Source organism: Alosa alosa, chromosome 14 (genome assembly GCF_017589495.1).
Source record: "Alosa alosa isolate M-15738 ecotype Scorff River chromosome 14, AALO_Geno_1.1, whole genome shotgun sequence".
In the NCBI taxonomy this organism is placed as follows: domain Eukaryota; kingdom Metazoa; phylum Chordata; class Actinopteri; order Clupeiformes; family Clupeidae; genus Alosa; species Alosa alosa.
In genome coordinates, this window is record NC_063202.1 from 5,329,118 (window position 1) to 5,353,257 (window position 24,140).

General features: G+C 37.8%; 2 protein-coding genes across 2 annotated transcripts; both read right to left on the minus strand.

Moving 5' to 3' along the window:
• Positions 1 to 3,398: 3,398 nt before the first annotated feature.
• On the minus strand, positions 3,399 to 5,121 carry LOC125307612 (butyrophilin-like protein 1). The gene is made up of 3 exons (XM_048263666.1): positions 5,103 to 5,121; positions 4,056 to 4,400; positions 3,399 to 3,763 (listed from the first exon to the last, which is right to left on the minus strand). Exons 1-3 carry the CDS (start codon positions 5,119 to 5,121, stop codon positions 3,399 to 3,401), a joined length of 729 nt encoding a protein of 242 aa, XP_048119623.1.
• A 13,485-nt stretch (positions 5,122 to 18,606) lies between these two features.
• Positions 18,607 to 20,247, minus strand: LOC125307613 (butyrophilin-like protein 2). The gene is made up of 3 exons (XM_048263667.1): positions 20,199 to 20,247; positions 19,604 to 19,951; positions 18,607 to 18,986 (listed from the first exon to the last, which is right to left on the minus strand). Exons 1-3 carry the CDS (start codon positions 20,245 to 20,247, stop codon positions 18,607 to 18,609), a joined length of 777 nt encoding a protein of 258 aa, XP_048119624.1.
• Positions 20,248 to 24,140: the final 3,893 nt, after the last annotated feature.

Sequence of the window (24,140 nt, forward strand, 5' to 3'; positions counted from 1 at the left end):
TTTGCAAGAGAAACAGTGTGGAGGAGTCTCTGAATCCCACGCATAACAGAGCACTGAAATGCTGTCAATTAAATCTCTATTAAGGATGGACGTAGATAGATTTCACAGGCAATCCTCTCATCCCTAGCCCAATGCGTGAGAAAAGCGTGCCCAAAGTACACAGGTGTCCCCAAAGTGATGTTTCCACTAAAATGTTACTCAGGATGACTATACATGTTTTCAATGCCACAGACAAATATATGCCATTGCAAAGCAAAGTGTTTGTGTGCAATTTTGTTTTACAAGGAAAGAAAATAGAGATCTTGAGTACCTAAAGCAACCAAACGATAACAAAAGGAAGAAACATGAAGTCTAGTTCAAGTTCAATTTTTTTGTCATAAAAATACTTTCATACATTAGGGAATTCTACACTTACATCCACAACGCAACCTCTTCCTCATGATGCGTATCAGTACCAGAGATATAGGTTGAAGTAGTACACAGAACACGAAAAACACCATGTGGACAACTGCAAATGGAGAGCAATATATTGAAACAGGAATATTAAAAGAAACGATAAGGAACACATCGACTAAATCTGCCAACACATGGACTAATTCTGCCATTATCTCAGTAAACCATCACTAGTATTGCTTTAGATGTTGTACTGTTTGTTCATCTGTCTGTACTGACCTGATTTCCATGATCAAGTTGTAACATTGGGCAAAGGAATAACCTATAACATTTTGAAGTGGATCATACATGGCAAACACTTTTTTTTACTTTTCCTAATATTCCAGAACATTGCTTTTGGCCTCAAAGGAGGTACTCTCTCAATGTTCTTTTAGTTGATGTGATATATGTTCTGTCTTCAGTACATTTTATCTTGCAGAGCAGCAAAACCATAGTTACAAAAAGTAGCCTATTCATTCTGCAACTAACAAACTCTAGAATGTGACCAACCGTACCTATTCCTATTGATCTTGATTTCATGGAAATGAAAAATAACTGAAGCATGATGCAGATCTCCATAAATATAAATGACCATTTTTCCTTGGGTCTTGTGTCTGAGAACACAGATGTTACACAAATAAAAAGTTACCTCAACCATTTTGCGGAGAACTACAGTAAAATGGGACTGCTGTACTTGTGACATTGTTAAAGATCAATATAGGCCAATTATGCCATTGCCAACACCTACTTGATTTTGAACCATCAATGCAGCACAGAGATGGGTAGATGGCCTGTGTGGTGGCTGTGAAGTTAAAGGTTCATATCAATAGAATCATCCCACAGTTTTCCACCATAACAGATATATATACTCAATCGAAAGCAGGACATACAATTTACTGTACTTGCCTGAAGTTTACAAAAGTAATTCATTCAGGGGAATCAGTATCCTCACATTCTATCCATGATTTCATACGGTGCCATTTTGTTTTCGAAAAAGAGACCATTGGAAATTTGATGTCTTACCAACAATTATTCCACAAGCACATGAGACTGGCATCAGTACAAAATAAGTGATCAGCTCCTTCTTCGCAGTGGAGCCCTTCGGCAATAAGTTGATATTTATCCTGTTCCTTAATGCAACTGAATGAGAAGAGATGTTGTGCCAGAACTCAGGGTCTTAACATAAACCTCACTAATACCCTAAAATGATTAAGGCATAAGCTGATGTTCAGTGTTAAACCTAAACCAATTAAAACTCCTTTATACATACCTGAATAAAAGGCTGTTGTGATTGCTGAATATTGTATCAAGATGCCCAATATTTTGATTGTGTTCATTAAACATTCTGTAGACATTAGACACAATTGTCAATTACTATACATATACTGTAGTCATGACAACAAATAAGAAAATATATGAATATATATGGGTCAGGCAAAAAGGACATGGATAAAATGGATAAAATATTTGTTTACTTGGGAACTTGTCCAGATATGGAGTGGTCAATAACAAGAAGAAGATGCGTGCGAGATTAACTGTTGAGCAAGTAACAGCTTCATCAAGAAAACCTGGGGTGCAGGGGAAATAAACAGGAATCACAGAAAAACTTTATTTATCACAGGCTCACTTACAGGGCTTGCTTTTCAAATAAATGGTCTTATGTGTGTGCTGGATGTTAACAACATATTTAGGCAACAGCACACTGTGCTAAATATTTTTCAATTTGTTTGCCATTTTTCACACTCGCTGTATAAGTAGAGCCTTTTCATAGACACAACTAATATGATATTGTTACTTCTAAAACTGATAGTTCCGGTCCTTGATTGTGATTGGCTGAATCATGTTCGATGCCGTTGTAAAATCCAGCACAAACATACACCTTCACCGCATTCCGTTCTGTATTACTGCGCTACCACAACTTGATACAAAAGTTAAAGCTGCGTCTCGATGTTGCTTGGCAACCATTCAGATAGAGGAAATATATTTCTTGGCGGAAGAATGATTATCTAGGAATAACTCGTTATATTTCTAGTTGCTGTACCTTTACTTTATGAAACTTTGCCAGGTATTTATAGTAACAGTTTTAGAAAAGCAATAAGCCACTTGAGTCCGTAGGTTACGCTGATTCTGCAACAGCTAAGGGGGGTCGTGCCTACCAACGCCCCTTAGCTGTTGTAAAATCAGCGTAACCTACGGCCTCTCGGGGCTTATTGCTTAAATAACCTACCTTCAGTGAATGCCCACAGAATGAATGCAACAAAAAGGACAATGTTTGGACTGACAATTAGTAAAAAATGCACTAGCATGGCACCTCCATTTGTCCCTAAGAAAAGACAAAAAGATTTTTAACATACTATACTATACAGATTATATACTATACACACATACACATATGTTTAAATATTTACAAAATCTATATTAGTTTTTGACTGAAATAAGACAGGAGTCAAAGGTAAAAGTAAAGATGCTCCCAAAGTGTAGCACTGTAGCTGCCTGGCTGCTCTAGCTGTTGAATGCAGCAGCTCGAGCTATAGCACCATTTCTTTCCTGTTTTATTTTCGTACCGACAGTACTTGGTGACCTCCACAAACAGAGATTTTTGTGAAAATCTTATTGCGGAATTCTCCTTTAAAGGTGTCAAAGTAACACTCATAATGGTGGTACAAACCTTACCTGTCTTTATAAAATGAATCAAAGAGACCATGCTAAGTCCAAAGGCAAAAATGCATAGCACCACAATCAGCTGGTGTAAAGTGGAGAGACCTGTATCAAATATGGTATATGTGTAAACAGATGTTTTATTAACCCCAATGCTTTGTTGTTGTTTTTGTCACATTTGGTTGAAAAAGTCAGTTTTACTTGTGAGGAAGATTTGTCAAGGGGTTTAGCTGGATATTTGTTAGGGGCAAAGGCTTACACAAAATTTCTCGACAAGGTCCCTGATTAAAATGAGAATCCCTCCCAAATTAGTAATACTCACCAAGACTTGGAACTACAACAGTGGTGTTTCCCAAAATATTTCCACTGTGGGCTACACAGGTGAACTCTCCTTTGTCTTCTGTCCTGACATCCTTCAGTCTCAGTGAGAAGTTGCCTTTGGGGATTTCTGATAAGAAGAACTCAGCTCTGCCTTTATATCTCTCATGTGAGGAGTCTGAGAGGACCTCGCCATGTTGATAAAGAAGCACTAACATCTCGTTGTCTGTCCTCTTCCAGGAGACCTCCTCCAGTTTCTCAGGTGGGATGTGGGAGTCCACAAAGCAGTGCAGGACAACCTCTTCACCCGCATAGACAAAACCAGCATGGTGGACTCCGTGTACCACTAAAAAATCTTACATGACAAACAGAAACAAAAGGTACAGTGACACAGTGAAGACGGATATTTTTCCATAAAAGCACTGTTACCATAATTACCTCTGCCAGGACGTTGAATTTTATGTTACATATCTTCTGTACATGTGGAAATGACATTTACAGTCATGGCAAAACATCATCAACAATAACACAAAAACAACATTGACTCATGTAACACATGAGCAGTGTATAATGTAGCCTATAGGAGTTTTGGATTGGAAAAGAAAACAAGCAAACTAACAAAAAAAACAAACAAGACAAATACTCACCCACATTTTTAATTTCACATGAAATTTCACTGGAGTCCAGATCTGTATAAACAACACATCTATAAAGACCCATGTCACTGGATGTAATGTTTTCGAGAAGAAGAGAGTAGTCTCCTTGTGCTATCTTGTCAGGAGAGAAGTGGCCTCTTCCCCTGTAGGCATAGTCCTGTGATTCTGGTCTCTCTTCTCCCTCCTGGAACAGGTGCACCAGCACATCTGAGTCTGTTCTTCTCCACTCCACCTCCAGCTCCTCCAGAGGTAAGGGGGTTTCCACAGAACAGGGCAGCAGAACAGAACCTCCCAGCTGGGCACCCAGAGGACCAGAGGGACCATCCAGTCTAATCCCTAAAAGACATTGTGGACATAGTAATCATATATTATGATTGATTGATATGATCGATATGTCAGGAGTTACCACTCCATATTAGAACATTTATGCATTCACTGTCTCCGATAACACATGATTCACTAAAGACTAAAATGAACAAAAGTAAGTAACTTCACAGTTATTAATTCATGAAACATTAGGCTACCCATTACATGCAGTATATTATTCAGAAAGTAAATGTTTTGTTTACTGTGACTCACCATGAACTGCTGCAGCTAGAACTAACTCTCTAACAAAAAAAGAAATATCACAAAGTAAATTAACAGTCATATAAATTCTCCAAACATGCAGATATCATGTGACATTACCAGATCCTATAGCACATGGAGTATACAAAAACAGTATGATCCAAAACAAAATTGTACTACTCACAGTGCACAGTATGGGAATAATCTGATAAAGGTTGTCATTCAGTTTTGCAATGATGTCTGTTCTGTAGCCGAAAGTCTTACAAGAAGGAATATCACAAGCAAATATGGTAAATGATCAGACCTCATATTTGTGTGGTAACCCCCTTTAACTGTTTCAAGTGATCCGCTCCTTCTAAGGCAATTCCAGTAGCTTACAACTCATTTGATTTCCACAAAGTGGTCAAGTCATGCCCACACATGACTAGCAATGGCTCCTGCGTTCGAACAGATTTTGCAAACTGGACAAACCGGTTAAGAACTTCCCCATGTTGCTGATGTTTACACCATTGTCTCTGGCTAAAGACCAGTTTCATTTCACTTGAGATTAACTTTCTTCTGAGTCATATCAATCTAAAGTGACCAGCTCAGGCTCTCTTCACTGTAAATTGGTTTTGAGGGTAACACTAATTTGATTCAATAAATATCAATCTAAAATATTATACTGAACAATGGTTAAAATACAATGTAATGTAAGGTCTTACATTAAGTTCAGACAAAATTTCTGCCAACTTGGATGTTCTTCAGCTAATTTGTACATAAAATAGCTTGGGACACCTTGTATTCCCAGGCAGTCTCTCATCAAAGTACAAACCACACCCACATTTGTTTAGAATGGCTTCTGAGATCAAAGAATATTAAAAATGAATAATATTCAGAGAGGTAAACTTTAGTATATTACAATTTATTTATAGTATTTTTTTTATAGACAAAAGTCACAAAGCACTGTACAGGCAAAATAAAATAAGGCAGGACAGAGATAGAACATACTTAAGACAATACACGCAGACTACAATACCGTACAATACATAATAAATACAGTAGAGGGACAGTTACATACAGTAGGTATTCTGCTGGTGGGCATAATGTATGGTGTCATTACCCATGTCTTTAATGGACATCAATTGTCTCCTAACAGCCACTCATTCAAGGGATCATCTCTCTGAAAGACTACAGTGTGACATGACTCACAAGGCTACTGGTAACACAGCATGTATTTGTTCACAGATAGTATAGTTTGAATTATAAAGTGAAACCTTTCGATCTCAAAAAGTCCATTCAACATTTTTTTTCAATAATGCAATGACATATTTACTATTCTAATTGCGTTTCACAGCCAATATATAATATTTATTTGATCAGATATTAATGTCACTTGACTGTACAGTGTTAGACAAATTGAATCTGATATTAATTCAGCAAACTTAAGTTCTTCTGTTTGTCCAGTTTGTTCAGTCCAGTTCTCCTTTTTGTGGTGCAACTGAATAGCAAAATGTTCCGTCTTTTCAAAGAATTATCAGGTACTCTTCTGTAAATTTGCTGGTGGTCTGGATCACATTGTAAATACTTCCAGATTTGCAGGTGAACATTTGGTTAATTCGCCTCTTCATTGTGATCTTCAGATCACCTATAAACATACAGATTTGCTGTCAGTAAGAGGAACGATTTGTTAAAAGTGTAAGTAATACACAAAACAAAGATGTGTCCATTAGATGGTTCATCACTTGTCTATCCCAAAACAAAATAAAGTTTATTAGCAAGCTCAACCAGACACTATTTCTAAGATAGCTCAAAAGTATCCAACATTAGCCTACAACATATCTGAGTCAATCTGAAAGTGCAAAACCACATTAGACACTGTCTTCTAAAGCAACATTGGTGAGGTTGCATATTTGCAACCTTACTCTCACCCCTCCATTTCCAAGAACGTAGACCTTAATGTGGGACATCAGATACCAAGCTATTAAAAAAACATGTCATCTACATCATGTCATCTACTGTGAAGTGACGAGGTTAATTTAGATAGATGACTAGAAATTACATGTAGTTATTGCATTTATTTAAGAATAATACGAATTTGTGTACAATGCACACACTCAAGTATAGACCAATGAAACCATGAACAAATATATCTCAGGCCTATGTAGGATTACCTCAGAAGGGTCTGAAGTGTACAAAGTAGTTAACACGATAGCTTCCATCCCATGAGTGTCGGATGTGTCCTAAAATGAGAAACCAGAAATCCCTGTTATAAGACCTATTATATTAGTGCATATATACATGTTTCAATCTTTATACTGAAACCAACCTGTATGAGGTCTATTATATATTAGTGCATGACTGTGTGAACTGTCTTTCAGTCTTTAATATACTGAAACCAACCTGTATGAGCTCTCCATGTATGAGCTCTTCTGAGTTGCTCTCTGTTCTGATTGGGGGAAGGGCAATGAAAAACAAACCAATCGATCAATCAACAATAATAAAGTTATGGTTGACTTCACATGCATAGCTAATGAGAGGATTTACCGGGTTATGTGAGTCCCTGTGATACATGGTGGGAGTAAGGGAGACAAACACAGGTCCATTAGCAATCACAAATACAGTACAAATGTTCTTTATCAATCTGTAATCATTTAGCACTTACAGTAATCACGTATCTGCAGCATAAACCACCCAAACACAAAGAAGCATTCTGATGGAAAGGTGATGAGTCGAAGATCAGGTACTTTTTGACTGACACTTCTGCTTGCCACTGAAAGTAGAAACAATGAACATATTATTGTAAGACTTAATGGCAGGATAATGAAATAGTAAAATATTGCAATACTAAGACAGTGATGATTCAGTTATTTTTTACCTGAGGTCAGGAACAATTTTGTTGCCAAACCAATTGAATTTACAATACTTAGACTGGTAGCTCCAAACATATATACAATGGTTTGTGGTTTATCTGCAATTAAAAAACATTATGAGTCAAACAGATTGTAAGTCAATAGACACCCACCCACTTGCTATGACCAAGCACATTAGCCACGACAAATTGTTTAAATTGGGACTTGTTTTGATATCTGGCATTAATGGAATCAACATAATATTCATGGTGCCATCTGGTGAACACAATGTTGCATTTTTTCCATCTATTTACTGAAAGTTCACATATAGTGTAAACATGTACATAAAACACATTTCAACTAAAACGGTCCCATGTAATTAAGAGATGGATCAATGCTACTGTAAGTTGTTTACTTTAAGGTCAATAATGTAAACAGGAAGTTAAAGTAGCCTTGTTCAGGGTTTGCATACAGTAGCTGTGCTCTGACTTGTAGACTAATCATGGACTTACCAGCTGTGCTATCTGGATGCTTTGACAAGGAGATATTCGTTAACATCTTTAATAGAGAAAAAGCACAAAGGAGCCTTGCACCCTCTCCAGGTGAAATAGCTGGAATCAGATCAAAACAAGATAAGCAATTCAGCATTAATTATGACATTTGACATATATCAATTAACTTGTAATAAAAGCATTGCTAGTTCAAATCAAATCACACTGTTATGAAAACAGCATGAGGTAGAGACAAAAGGGAACGCACAACCAGCAGGCACAACACAAGTGGCCACAATGCAGTGAAGTGGATAGTTGTGGTCACACTTGATCACTAAAGACACACCAACATTTTATATCACAGATACACATTCATGACAATTTGATGAGACTAAGGCGGAATTACCCATCATGGGATGGTACATTTTAGGCCTTATTATGACTTTTATGTATATTTGAGGTTTGTTCAACAGGGATAATGCACATGAAAGAGAATTGCACCAGAGCTATTTTACATCTGTTGTCCCAGGACTGGTGATGAATGACCTGAAATATATGGTAGCATCCTCATAAACTCTCTGCACAATTATGTTAAACACTTTAGATGACAAACAAGCCTTATTATGCTATTAATGTTGTATTACCAAATTGTTGCTTTATTTTTTATATTTCAAACAAAACTATCCATACCTTCAGATGCATCCTGAACATGACTAATAAAATAAATGGTTTTGATAAAGTAAGCAGGAATCAAAACAGCCATGGTTGCTGCCCAGCATAAGCCTGTAAATAAAACAAGCATAATTACAGCCCTCTCCCTGTACAATGAAAAAGGATACCCACATTCCTAACCACCACCATACTGAAGACTGAGACAAACAAGCTGTTGAATGTTTTTAATATTTCATGATACGTCATACTAAAATAATAAAATAACAGTTTTACTTAATCCTTGGGACAGTTATGCATTTCTTCAAACCACTGAATATTTTATATGATCAATCAATCAATACAATGTTTGTTTAAGTCCATTATTTATCGTATTAAAGGATAACTCCTATTTCTTTTCAGTCTCGGCTTTTCAGTCTTTTAGATATTTTTTGTGGTCTATATTTTCACTTGGAACAAAAAGGGGTGACACTGGTCCAATTAAAACCAAGATGCAACAATTAACAACAAACAATGAATCCAATGCAGTACTTTCAATAGACCCCCATGTTAATACAGTATTGAATGAGTCAACATTTTTTTGTTGTTGTAATTAATATACGGCTCTTCACAACGCTCCATTGACTTGAATTATGTAAGGGATAATGTATAGAACGCCGGTCATTGTTGGGAAAATAAGTCCCGACAGGGCGAACCGGACCCTGACGCACAGCGGAGGGGTCTTGTTCCGCCCTGAAGGGACTTATTTTCCCAATAATGACTGCCGTTCTATACATTATCCCGCCTATTACACGGCTACTTGCCAAAACGAAACAATAAACTCCCCACCATATGACTATTTAGCCTACATAGGCTATAGCCTATTTGTTACCGTTCATCGTGGCTTTTGCTGAGAAACAAATAGTTTGCAACAACACACGCTGAACTTGAATCAAACATTCTTTAGAACACAGCTGATCAACCGTCTGCTTTTCACTTTTGAATGAAGTTCCAGTAGTTGCGGAGTGATATGAAAGACCTGAATTAGAATCACAAATTCCGTTGCCATCGAACAAAACAAATATCCTATTCCTATTACTTGAAAACAAATATCCTATTGCGTCCTATTGCGTGCAGAGGGAATTTGAAAGACAAGTGATTATCCCGCCCCTCGGACTGAGCACTGCGAACGGTGAGTGCCCAGACCCTACATTTTAATGTGGGTCTGGCTCGCCAGGCTATCGCCCACCTCATTTGGTATCAGACCCGTTGTGAGGGGAAGATGACAAAGATGGACTTTAACCTTCTGTTGTTTTGATTTGATACTTGTGTTTCTGTAAGATCTTACACTTTTGAATAGACTCTGCTAAAGCTTAACCTAGTTTGTGATGTGCCTTGTAATTGATACTTCTATTGCAGTGTAAATTCATTCTTCTGTTGGAAACTAGCCTAGTTCTTACAGTTCTTATTATTTGATACTTCTGTTCCAATTACTGATATTCAGATGGCAAATCTTGTGATGTATGACGATATAAATGTTCTTAATGTCCTTGGTTCTTAATTAACTCATTGTATTGACCAAGTCTGTGCAGAGAAGGTGTAATGATACAATGAGATTATGATACCGTGTGAGGTATAAATGTGTGTGAGAAAAAACTGATTGTCTCTTTGGTGCAGAGACTTTGTCTTTGTATCCTGATTGCCTGATGCTTATGAGACCTCTCTGCGCCGAGATTAATCAACTACTGGTACTAATGAGAAAGACAAAACCTTATTTCAGACTCTCAGTATGTATATATCTTTAAGATAAATGTCTTCCACATACATGGCGACGAGGATGGGATTCCTTGGCTGACAACGTCCGGACTTCGAGGCAAAGGTGACTGATCATCCTGGGACAGATTCCCCAGCCCCATAGTCTCCGCCTTGAGACCAGAGTGGGGGCCTAGCCTGAGGACCGGACCGTCTCCACAGGAATCCCAAGTATAGAAGAAAGAGGGCAAGGATCTACAAGGTCACCTCAACCTGTTTAAATGGTGAGAAAGAGTCTGATATAATGTTTTAAATAACACAACTTGTCTTTTGAGCAGCTTTGTTTTAAATTAAGGTAATAATTTTGGGTTGTGCCACTGTGGCTATAATTTCGATGGGTCAATAGGTACTGGATTGCTGCTTCGGTTGTAAGCACCTCAATGTTTAGCTTGACTGTAAAGTTGGAGCACCAGATCTGAGGTAGGCCTATAACTGAAATAGTTTAGCTTTGCCGTATGGCTGAAGCGCCAGATCTGAGGTAAATGGGCTTTGCTGCAGTGTAAAAGCACCTAATTTGAGGAAACTGGACTTAGGTCCACTGGGAGATAAGAAGAGAGGGACATATAGTTTTCCCGCGTATCTCCGTTGGCAATCTGGGGTTGTGGCGACGGCTTCAACTTAACCACAAGTAGGTGACGACCACGTGTATAGGGAAAACGGATAGCTCAAGTTATAGCGATGGGTGGGGAATTAAGTGACAATCGAAGATCTAACTCTGATCCAGTGCAATGGCACAGTCCGCTCATAATACAAATGAAAGAAAGGTATGATCAAAGGGCCGTAGTGCCGCTTGATACATAGGTACAGGAATTTGGTTTCTCCTCAAAGAGAAGTCTGAGTATGAGACAGATAGATCAACTGGAAGACAAACTTAATGAGAGAAAGAGGTTGAAAGAGGAGAAAATCTCAGTTAACAGTGAAAATGGTGCAGGAAATTGCACTGCATTATAAAGGTCTTTTTGTATGGAAATTTGAAGCTACAAAGAGGGAGGGAAAAATCAAGAGACCAAAAGAAAATAAACAGGAGAGTAGAGATACAGATAAATCTGCTCAGAGAAATTCTACTTTGTGTCCAACAGTTCCTCAGTGTGTGTGTGGATCCTGACCTCAAAAGACAAAACCTTATTTCAGACTCTCATTATTTATAGATCTTTAAGCTAAATTTCTTCCACACCGTACATTTCAATTTTTAGACGTGGACTTTTCAGTGTTCTAACTCAATTTTGTCCATTCATGTTTGTAATAAAAATGTACACCCCAAAACAAGGTAGAATCAACTCACCTAGAACAACAAGTTATTAATGGTATCTTTTATTGATTAGACAAGCCCTTCCTTCAAACATAGGCTAAATGGGATATCCTGACCATGTTATATCACTACAAATGAAGTGCCATACATACAACATGAATAATAGATTATAGTACGCCATCATAATTCCTTTCATTATACTTACGTCCCTGATGTTGCAGCCTCTTCCTTACCAGTCTACGGACCAGTACAACACTCATTGTTACAAGCAGAGGAATCCAAATGAATGTGTTCCTAAATACTGGAGATGAGAAAGAACAATCTGGTTGGCTCTTGATCTGTACTAATTAGCTGTCTTTTGTTGTGTCCTGAATCCTGATTGTCTATAAGATGGTCTAAAAGAAACAATTCAGTGCCAATTACACACATTACTTTAAATTGAGCACTTCTGATGTTTGAAGTAGTTTGTCACATCAGTAATGTTGAAGATGAAACTGCCAAAACAGTAGCCTGGGAATACCCATATGAACCTGTGGCAAATTTGGGATTTGCTCTGCTGGTCTGTCTGGCCAAAAGGCCATTAAAGCCAATTTCCAATGTCCCTAAAACACGGGTGCGCAAATACAATCGCTAATCCGGCATGGACGTATGTTTCTTTGAAATTGAGTAAACAACTGCATTTAAAATCTTAGTTTACGAGATTGCTACACTTCTGAAACGATTTGGTGAGTTGGTAACACTTTATTTTAATGTGTCGCTGTTAAAGTGTACCTACCTAATTAGGTACAGTGGTACAACCTGTGTAACAACATGTACTATCAGGTACTATCATTGTACTTGCATTATGTATTTGTGGGTACCTACATATAGTTGTTACATTGTAATACTGAGTGCTTTTACAAAACTTTTGCCAATTTGCCTAAATTTTCATCAACAGGGCAAAGAGCTGACCTGGAGACCTGCTGGATGGGGTAAAATCTGGTCATGATAGATTTGATATACAAAACATTCTTAGCTCCAGTCAAGGCCTCATTGTCTTCAGTGTACATGTAACAGCTGTACTGCTACAACCTTGTTACTCTTTGATACAGTGGAATAAACCTATTAAGTGTACCAGTTAATTACTTACATGTACATATGACATGTATGTTGTGTCTTTGATGTCTTAGAACAGGTCTACTAATTCACTACATAGTACATATATCAACTGTGTTGGCACACACTTATTGCTCTTTGATACAGTGGCATAAACCCATTAAAATGAAGTGTACCAGTTAACTGCTGCACAGCTGTTACATGTACACTGAAGACAATGAGGCCTTGACTGGAGCTAAGAATGGTTTGTATCAAACCAGGAAAATTTAGGCAAATTGGCAAAGTTTTGTAAAAGCACTCAGTATTACAATGTAACAACTATATGTAGGTACCCACAAATACATAATGCAAGTACAATGATAGTACCTGATAGTACATGTTGTTACACAGGTTGTACCACTGTACCTAATTAGGTAGGTACACTGTAACAGTGACACATTAAAATAAAGTGTTACCGAGTTTAATACAACAATGTAAGTTTAATTTCACTGCTAGTTATGCCTCTGCTGGAAGTCAATGAACCTAATCCAGACCCACTCTTAATTACAATTGAGAAGGTCTGCATGCTAACCAGGCTACCAAAACTGGACACTTTTTAGGATTTCTTGATAAATAACACACCTACCATGGGAGTATGCTCGAGTTTTAAGAGAGAGAAACAACATCTGAGAATAGCTGCTTATCTCCAGAAGTATAAATGTCCAGACTGGTTTTGATGGTTCCAATCGAGGCACTGGACAACATCGGAAAACATTGAAATGTTAGTCTAAAGTTTGCTAAATAAAGATCTTGTTACTCAAATCAGCCCCTTCAAATGGCAAGGAAAATGTAATGATTATTTATTGTTATGAGGTTTTCCTCAAAATTTTAACACTGTTGTATTCAATAAATGTTGAAGATTATTTTGCACATAACACAAAGAACATACCTGGTTCAGTCCTGGGAAGCATGCATGGTAACTGATATGTGGCTTCTATGTCTACGGAGATATTATGATTATGGTTTTTACACCTGTACACTTTTAAAATGAATGTGTTGAAAACAACACAACTTTGGTTGTTTTTAACACAGCTCTGTGTCCAGATAGGGACAACACAGTTTGTGTTGTTTCCTTTTTTTATTTGTTACACAATATGTGTTGAAAATAACACAACTTGCCTTGAATAAAACACAACTTGCGTTGTTTTTTAACAAATCTCTGTGTCCAGGTAGGGACAATACATTCTTTTTAAGAGTGTAGTAGTAACCATTTAAAAACATTACTACACTCTTATATTCAAGAGATCGTATGCTTGCAAATTCATTCAGTCATAGATGAGACGTCACACGACCAGGGGTGAAAGTAAGCCGGTACTGGCCGGTACGGAGTACCACTAAAATATTTGGAAAGGGTACGCCGTACCGGAAAGAAAACTATACTGTCTCTGAAAAATATTGCACTTTCAGCATGACAACACAACTGCTAACGTCAAATTACCAGAAGCAACACGTTTCCCCCAAAATATATTTCATATACATCGTTCTGAACTGTATCTAAATTGTGTCTAAACCTCCCGTGCAGCTGGACAGACAACGAGCAGGCTATAGCGCGCGTACAGTAGCCTAATTGCGCCAACGTGCACTGGTATCAAAAGTGTTTTAGCAGACGGACGTTTCTTGGAAAGTCTCCGAAATAAATAAAAAAACATACAGGCTAAAGAAAAATATGTTGATGTTTCAATAGCCTATTCTGGTTTTATGTGTGCAGTGTTTCGCTGGAGAGACAAGAGACAGACAGCGTGTGTACGGTTTAACCAGATCTTGCGCAGCAATAATGAAAGTGTTTTAGCGGACAGAAGTATTGTAGCGACCGGCTGTCAATCAGGGAGTGCCCGCGCTATGCACAACCCCGGGCATGCTCATGGTTGGCAGCCTGGCGAGAGGGGGGCGGGACCCCCGGAGAATATAGGCTACTGTTCGAGAAAGTTCTGCCTCTTTCGGTTCTGGGCCTGACACGGCCCGCTGCATTGTGTGCCTTGTGACAATAAACCAGTTCATGATAGTGAAACGCTACAGTATGTTGCAGTCTCCCAAATAAAAAGGCATGACTCAAAGAAACGTGTTTCATGATATACAGTAGCCTATATAAAAAAACGATTGGAAGTGGGAGCGAGCAGAGTAACTAGGCTAAATAAATAAATAAATGTTGAAATTAAGTGTTTGCAATTTATTCATAATCAAAAACAGATACAGGTGGGTTAAAGATATCTAGTGATACTAGAGTGATAAGAAGTCCTAGTGAATGCTTGATAAGTAGACTATAATACAGTAAATAAACAAACAAATAAATAATAAATAATTAGGCTAAGTGAAATTTTTTAGTAGCGGCTTTGCCAAGAATTATTATAACTCTATATCATAGTACCACCAAGAAATAAAAACTACTTTCACCCCTGCACACGAGTCATTTGTTGTTGTTGTTGTTTGTTTTTTTAAAAACTTTTTTATATCTAATATGAAGCATACCTGCACAAAGTCCACAGAAACTGAAGAAAATGGTTGATCCAAAGTAGCAAAATAGTCTTATTTTTTCAATATGGTTTGCTCCAAAAATCCCCAGAGATATCCATTTTAGCCTCTGATTGTAGGCATCTATGTAAAAAGTAGGCATCAAATCAATCAATAATCAAAGCAGGGGTGGCTGTGGCCTACTGGTTAGCGCTTTTGACTTGTAACCGGAGGGTTGACGGTTCGAACCCCCAAACCGGCAACCCCCCAAAGCAAGGCACTCACTGCTCCCCGAGCGCCGCTGTAGCAGTCAGCTCACTGTGTCGGGATTAGTGTGTGCTTCACCTCACTGTGTTTTAACTGTGTGCGGAGTGTGTTTCACTAATTCATGGATTGGGATAAATGCAGAGACCAAATTTCCATCACGGGATCAAAATACTTATATACTTATACTTAAGCATAGAAATATCTAGTCTCCAACCTAACAAAAAACTGCTGTATTGTACAGAAACCAAAAAATGTAAAATAATGTAAGAGGGTAATGTAAAGCTTGGAACAATGCACACATGCTCAACCAGCTTATTTCTCTATACAGCATTTAAAGCCACACAAACATAAGAATAACTTTCTGCAGTAGAATGAATGTATCACTGAAATATATCAGTTGGCAAGCAGAGAATGCTCCCTTTACAGTTACAGAGCATTTGTATTTTAGCAGTTGTAAATACCATTAATGGATTCCACCCTTCCCCCTCAACACGGCACATGTAGATTTGTACAAACCGGTAAAGATAATCTCTGAAGAGCCATGTCGACTGACAAAGTAATATTAAATGATATCATGCAAATGGTAGGTAGGCTATTACACAATAGCTGTAAATCAATTTGTGATCAATCAATCAGGGGAGAGCAAGTTGCAAGGCTGCTCCCTATTACAAGTTATATTACGTTAAAAACCTGCATATGATGCCTTTAAAACTTGCATTGCATACGATGCCTTTAAGCCACAATAACATCCTTAATGTGCAAGTAAGAACAGCAATATTTCCAGTTGGTTCTCATATTAACTGAAAAACTTACCTGAGTATACAACCACAGCAATAAGAGTGTATTCAACAGTGACACTCACAGCTCTGATCAGTTTTTGGAAAGAACCTGTGAAGGGAACAGGGAACATATTGTGTACAAAACTACATGCTCACAGTATGTTTGATCAGCCTTTAAAACCACAATAGTTAAAGGAACAATGCCATAGTTTTCCATTCTTTTAGAACATTGCCTGACATGTTTTTGTTAAGTCTGCAAGGTTGTTTTTATTGAAAAAGTACCCTGGCTCATTTTTCTGTGGTGTTCAAGCATGCTCTAAACACCCTATATGAAAAAAAAAACTGATTTTGGAACTGAGCTTTTATTTTTATATTAGATTGAACATACACGATAGGCTTCACTCTGTTTGGTCAAGATGGTGGTGCGGTGGTAGTGTAATGGTTAAGGAGCTGGGCTAGCGTGCAGTAGCCTGAAAGTTGTCGGTTCAATTCCCAGCTTCCCCCGTTGTGTCCTTGAGCAAGGCACTAAACCCCAAGTTGCTCCGGGGACAATGTGATCCCTTGTAATATAGCTGACCTATGTAAGTCACTTTGGTCAAGAAGTGTCTGCTAAATGTAATGTAATGTAAAGATCTTTAGGCATCTTTCAGGTGAATTGTTAGATGTCTAACAGAAGGGAGCATAAAAAAGAGATCAGAAGAAGCAATACGGTTTTCCAATACCCCCATGCTGTATGCCCATTTCTATGGCCATTACAGGCAGGGAAGGAAACAGTCAAATTGGGGGGTTACATCATGAAGTTCAGATAAGTGAGTAAATTATATGGAATGGGACTATAAAATACAATTCATACCTTGACCAAAATATGGAGTAATCACAAGCAACAAGAGGATCCGTGTTAGATTGACCACTGAGCAGGCAGCTGCCTCACTAAACAACCCTATGGAAATCAGAAATACAGACATCATCATCATCATCATCAGTATCATCAGTATCATCAGTGTTATTACTATGACATTCTATAACATGGCAAAATAACATTTGATCATCTTGTAGAGGGGCAGTTGTAATAGTAAACAGCATGGTTAGAAATATCACAGACAGTCTTGCCTTTAGTTTTGGCATTTCGTCAAGGATATTTTTTTTGTTGTTTTTATTTGGTGTTTTGGCAACTTTTGCTAACTTTTTGCCAGTGTATGACAGGAACAGTAAAATTTCTTTTGTGTGAGACGGACAGAAAAATGGCCACCGGGCAAATATAAGCAATACAGGATGATTGGGCAAAGCACAAGATTGAAAACTCCTAATGGATGTCGGAAGGCATTTGCAAGTTTCACAGTATTGTGACTGAGACCAAACATGGTGTTGTATTCTGAGTGTGAGCGCATCGTCTACTTTATTGAGCTAACTATTTGCTTTGAAGATTGAGGAAGATGGAGGAAGCCTTTGAGAGGAAGAGGTTAAACTGCTAGCAGAAGCAAAGGAACATGGCTGGCAAGCATACACCAGCGGATATGTTAGTGTGATGGCTTGGTTGATGATTGGCCACAGTGGAATATCCTCTACCTATAACACAAGGAATTTAACACCTCTCCTATATATTTGGAAAAAAAACGTACCCCCAACTGATCCCCACAAGATGAATCCACTGAATAACAGCACGTTTGGACTTAAAACCAGCAAGAAATGCACTGCCAAGAAGACATTATCATCTCTGCCTACAGATGAGAATAACATTAACATATTATCAGCTGCAATGAAGTCAACCTTTGCAACACAAATTCTATCATCATTATAGATTTAGTGGTTTTCAGATCCATTTATTTTCTTACCCAATCAAATTATTAAAATAATTCCATCATTCAAAGTAAAGTTCATTCATCATTACTAAGTAACATGAGGCAGCATTAGGGTTCGCATTTATGAATACTATAATGCAGGTTTACTGGCTAAATTCTCTATAGCTCTGAAATCTGTCACAAAATGTCAAATAGTACGCTTAGCTATGATAATTCTGCTAGTAATTCCTGCATTTGATAAAGACAACAAAAAATGACAGTATGAAGGAATCAAATAATGCAAACAAACCTCTGGTCATGAAATGGACAACAGCTACACTGCTAAGCACAAAGGATACAGCACAACACATCAAGACAAGGTAATGCAGAAAGGAGAGACCTGTGAATCAAAGATGTTTTTTGTGAAAAGTAACAAAATTCATTTGCTCATGGTTAGCTAATATTAATAATAGAAAATACTAAGAATTGGGTTTAATAGTCTTGTTACTGGCTAAATATGAATAATATTCAGTTCCCTTTAACACACTTTTTCTGTGTCCTGTGTCTTACCCAGTCCCTGTAGTACAACAGTGGTGTTGGCTGATAGATGACCACTGTAGGCTTGACACATGTACTCCCCTTTGTCTTCAGTCCTGACATCCTTCAGTCTCAGTGAGAAGTTGCCTTTGAGGATTTCTGTGGGGAACAACTCAGCTCTGCCTCGATACTGTACATCTGAAGAGACTGAGAGGACCTCACCGTGCTGGTAAAGAAGCACTAACATCTCATTGTCTGTCCTCTTCCAGGTGACCTCCTTCAGTTTCTCAGGTGGGATGTGGGAGTCCACAGAGCAGTGCAGGACAACCTCCTCACCCACAGCAGCAGCAGCAGCACCTGTTCCAGTCACTACCAAGTATTCTGGCATAAGACAGGGAAAATCATTCATAACGCATTACACCATCAACAACTGGGGAGGGGCACATTAAATTATCTACATTAAATTATTAGCAGCAAGTCACAGGGATATGTGCTTACAACCTACAATTTAAATGTGTGTTTGAATTGAGTAAATTACAAAATCCTTTTATGATACTTTATTGGCATATCATAGTATGTTAAAATATAATGTATACATACATTTTTAGCTCAAATCAATGCTACATGTGCACATGTGACTAAGCATGTGCATGGCCAATCATATGCAGAAAAGAACCAAATATTTCAACATTTATTTTTCAGTTATGTGAAATGGTTATACATCTGTGGCCAAGTATCTGAGCTGAAAAATACCAAACATTCCACACTACTTTTTCAGTTCTGGCCAAACACAAAAAGGAATTTATTCACAGCAGAATTATCACATCACTTCTGCTTTGCAACACACATCACCTGACCTTCTGATACTGATACTCAGGCCCTTACAAATGGGCCTGTAATTGACTTGAACCACTGACTTCCTGTTGGTAGTGCCCAGGTCTTTAGGAGAAACCAAATTGGTTCAGGATGACAAAAACACATAGATCACGAGTACTCACCAACACCTTCAAGGTCAATTGTGATTTGGTGTGCCTCATCTTCAGTGTAAACTTTGCAACTATAAATTCCAACATCCTCTCGTGACACATTGCTCAGAAGTAAGGAGTAGTTTCCTTGTGAAATGTCCACTGTGAAGAAGTGGGCTCTCCCCCTGTAGGCATAGTCCTGTGATTCTGGCCTCTCTTCTCCCTCCTGGAACAGGTGCACCAGCACATCTGAGTCTGTTCTTCTCCATTCCACCTCCAGCTCCTCCAGAGGTAAGGGGGTTTCCACAGAACAGGGCAGCAGAACAGAACCTCCCAGCTGGGCACCCAGAGGACCAGAGGAAGGAATCTGAATTTGGAAGCCTTAGGATCATAAAACATTACTTACAACTTACTGTTATCCAGTAGCCAGCAGATGTCAGACAGTTGATAAACACAGTTTGTATTGACTAATTTAAAAATATGATGTAATTTCCATGATGTACATGTACATATACACAGGCAGACAGACATACACACTGTATACTGAATATACATACATTACATACATTTATGCATGCACACATACAGTACATACATACATACATACATACATACAATGATTGTTCACCTTGTATCACTTTAACCAAAACCACTAGCAAGCCCACAGAGACGTCCATTCTCCTGGCCCACAGAGTAATTCAGGTGTTTAAGGAGACAGTGCTTTCTCATAATCATTGGCACAATATGTGTAATATGTGCAACAAACCTAAAACAGGAGAATAAAATACCTTCCTATTTATCACATAAAAATTTGTTACAGTATGCAATGTGTTGTACAGTAGTATACCTTTTCATATAATAAGCTCCACTGTAATTTGTAACAGTATTCAGTTATTATATACATCCTTCAGTCAGTGTGACTGACTTACAATTGTAGACATAAACTAGCAAGGTTTTCAGTAGGGCTAACAGCATTATGTTGTGGTCTTACAATTAACTTGACTTTCTATTTGACCTAGATGAAAAAACAAAAGTTGAAATTTCAGTTGTGGGCTGCGAAAGCAGTTTTATATTAAATGTATGCCATTTATCTGGTCAAAAAAAAAAGTTGAAAAAGTTGCAATAGCCTATTTGTAGCACTTCTCTCATGAATTGCTGCCTTTGTAAGCTTTGATTCGTGAAATAGAATCACAAATCAAAACAAAGACAAACTATTTCAATATAACAGAAACAGAAAATACTTAGTTGACACGAGACAAACTCTATTCCTAATTTTACTCACCATAACTGGGTTGACTAGCGTCTAAATATTTCTACCCTCGCAGCTCCAATCACCCAACTTCCTCATGAGTGGACAGGTACAGGAAAATCAAGTTTTCCCTAATACTTGTACTTAATGTGTACACTGCACATTGATGTAAGGTTCTGTATCATCTCATCTTTAACTGATATGTACTGTAACACATCAGCATATTTACACTTTTTCATAAAAAACACTAATGGTGTGAACATATTTCAGCATCTACTATAACTACTACCACTTCATCTACTACTACCATATTTTGTTAAAAATGGCAATTGATGGACTGAATAAAACTAAATATAGCTACAGTAGACGTGAAAATATTTATTCTTTCATAAATTCAACTAAAAGAGGCATACATATACATATGGACTACCTGCTTATGTCGTGAGACTATGCAGAGGATTCAAAATCCTCTTCGTATAGTTGCTATGATACATCTAAATCCCTCACTCTGGCCTACAGGACACTTACTGGATCTGCACCTTGTTATATGATCTGGCTTTACTCCCTCTCTTGCCCCCTCTGGTGAGCATCTGCTGATGTCGCAGTTAACTAACTACTTAGAGATACAAGTCATTGCAGAGTCACAATTTGTATGTGTTTATGGTTGTTGTTATTGTGATAATTTGCTGTTGTTATTATTCTGTGAAAATTTAGTATTTATATGTAGGCTATATGACTACATTGTTATTGGTGCATTTTGCTTTGGACAAAAGCGTCTGCTAAGAACCATGACCATAATAGATGAACAGCCATTCTGGTACAGATTCTGGTCTTTCTTCTCCATTCTGGAACAGGTGCACCAGTGCATCTAGTTTGGTCTCTTTAGCATCTTTTTCTGTAACACATGAAGTCTCTTCATTAAATACACTGCTATTCATAAGTTTGAGGTCACTTAGAGGTCCATTCCACTCCATATTCCATAGATAGAATATCTGCTGACTGCTTCTTCCCTACATGGTTCTTGCATAGTTTGTAGCTGTACTTTGGGCTGCTGGTCAGAATGCAGCATAATTTCCAATTAGCAAGTGACTATAGAAATAAAAAAAGTCAGATACCACTTGTTTTTCCATTTTCCTTATCACTTCCAAAATAGAATAATGAATGAACGTAAAAGTACACAGACAGTTTGACATTGCAAACTGGAGTGATAGCCTTCTTTCTTCAAGATTCCTTTTATTTTACGCACATTTTCCATTTTACTACCACCAAAACACCGCCAGACCATCACATTCCCTCCCCTATGTTTGACAGATGGAGTCAAACACTTCTCCAGCATTTGGTCCATGTCTCACATGCATTCTTTGTGATCTGTACGATAAGATTTTGCCCCATAATCGTTTTTTTCAGTAGTCGTCTGTTGTCTCTGTGTTCTTTTGCCAGTTTTAATCGTTTATTTTTATTGACCAGTCAGAGACAACTCTTTACGACTCTAAGGCCAGCATCCTGAAGTCACTCTGCTGATGTTGACACTGGTGTTTTGTGGGTACACAAAACTACAAGATGAGAACCTGTGAACTAAAGATTCTAATGTACTGTATATATTCCTGCTTTCTTGTGCACTGGAGCCTCACATTCCTTTTACTATTCTGGTTAAAACCAGTTTGTGCTCTTCTGTGAAGAGAGTAGCATACAGCATTGCACGAGGATTTCAGTTTCTTGGCCATTTCATACATGGAACAGGCATCATCTCTCAGAACAAGAATAGACATTTGTTCACATTTCAGAAGAAAGTTCTTGCTCTAGCCATTTTCTGCCTTTAATCAAACCCACAATAGCTGATGCTCCAAATACTCAACTCATCTGAACAAGGCCAATTGCATTGCTTTTTAATCAGGGCAGTAGGAGCTGTGCTAACATAATTGCAAAAGGGTTTCCTAATGATCAGTTAGCCTTTTACATTTATAATCTCGGATTAGCAAACAGAATGCGCCATTGGAACTGGATGGTTGTTGATAATAGGTCACTGTATCCATGTTCGTTAAAAATCAGCCATTTTCTTTTTCCGTTTTTCCTTTTTTCCATTCACACCTTGAGAAGTAAGCTCTGATTAACCGCACTTTTGGGAACAGAAACATGGAAACTGGAAAAAAAACATATATCTTTATGTTTTAAATATCTTTTTATTACAAAGAACAAACAAAACATTTACAGAAGAAAATACACTAACATAATGTACCTTCAGAAACTGAAGTGTACTCTTTTGAAACATATTTGCCCTTAAAAACATATAAAGCTCAAATGATTTTACAACTTTTCACAACATACAGAAGAAAGCATACTATTAAAATGCAAAATTTCCTTATAAACTGAGTCAAACTTCTTCTACCTTGAATGACCTAGAAGTAGCTACACAATTTGAAGCTACGGCGGTTTTAATATGTCACAATGCTCTCTGTTTCCCAAACTAAGTTATGCAAACCAGCTGATGCCAGGTCGGCTCCCTTGTAATACCACAATGTACCATGTGTGGCACTGTATTAAATACAATGAAGTCAATGGAAGAGTACCGTCGCAAATGTAATCAACATTCAACAAACAACATCAAGACAACTTGAATCCTACAGAATTCTGCACACAGCCATCGTTCAAGTTCAAGTAGTTTATTGTCATGTACTCATAAAAGGAATTATAAGTAATGAAATTATTTTTAACCAGCTCAACTTTAAAGAATAAATTAAAAGTAGTAATTAAAAAAGTATATTGTGTGTGTGTATGGGGGGATATGGTGTGTTTGTGTGTGTTTGTTGGGGGTAATGGGGTGTGTGGAAGGGGGATGATGAAATGGTGTGTTAGTCTGGCTATCACCAGACCAAGCTCAATCTTTTCTTTTTCAGATCTGCAGAGTCCACTATGTATTTTCTACTGCACAAGAGGCGTGATCAATGGGCACAGTTCAAATGACACTGTACACAATTGGATTGAATTGCACCAATCAGACCAACGATCTGGGTGACGTTTGCAGAGCGATGTGAAAACTCCAGACAGGAAACTTGTCAACAAATGTGTTGGTGGTTTGTATCACAAAAGCACTAATTTCCGCCCCTTTTGTTCGAAAATTCTAAAACAAAGATGTTTTTTAATACTTCAAAATAACATTTGATAAATTAACCTACATTTTTAGTAGCCATAGGTATGTAGATTTGCAATAGCACGCCACGTCAATAAGCCAGTTTGTGATTGGTCCCCGCAAAATTGTAACGGAAGCAGGAGAGAAAGATGCACAGGTTTCCAGCCTGAGCTGCAGGGCGAAACCGGCAGATC

Coding starts and splice junctions, on each gene's coding strand:
- LOC125307612 (XM_048263666.1), bottom strand. Junction 3,764..4,055: donor ATGTGAAATTAAAAATGTGG/GTGAGTATTTGT, acceptor TTGTCATGTAAG/ATTTTTTAGTGGTACACGGA.
- LOC125307613 (XM_048263667.1), bottom strand. CDS start 20,247: ATGGACGTCTCTGTGGGCTTGCTAGTGGTTTTGGTTAAAGTGATACAA. Junction 19,952..20,198: donor TTTGGTTAAAGTGATACAAG/GTGAACAATCAT, acceptor TATGATCCTAAG/GCTTCCAAATTCAGATTCCT. Junction 18,987..19,603: donor AATTGACCTTGAAGGTGTTG/GTGAGTACTCGT, acceptor GTCTTATGCCAG/AATACTTGGTAGTGACTGGA.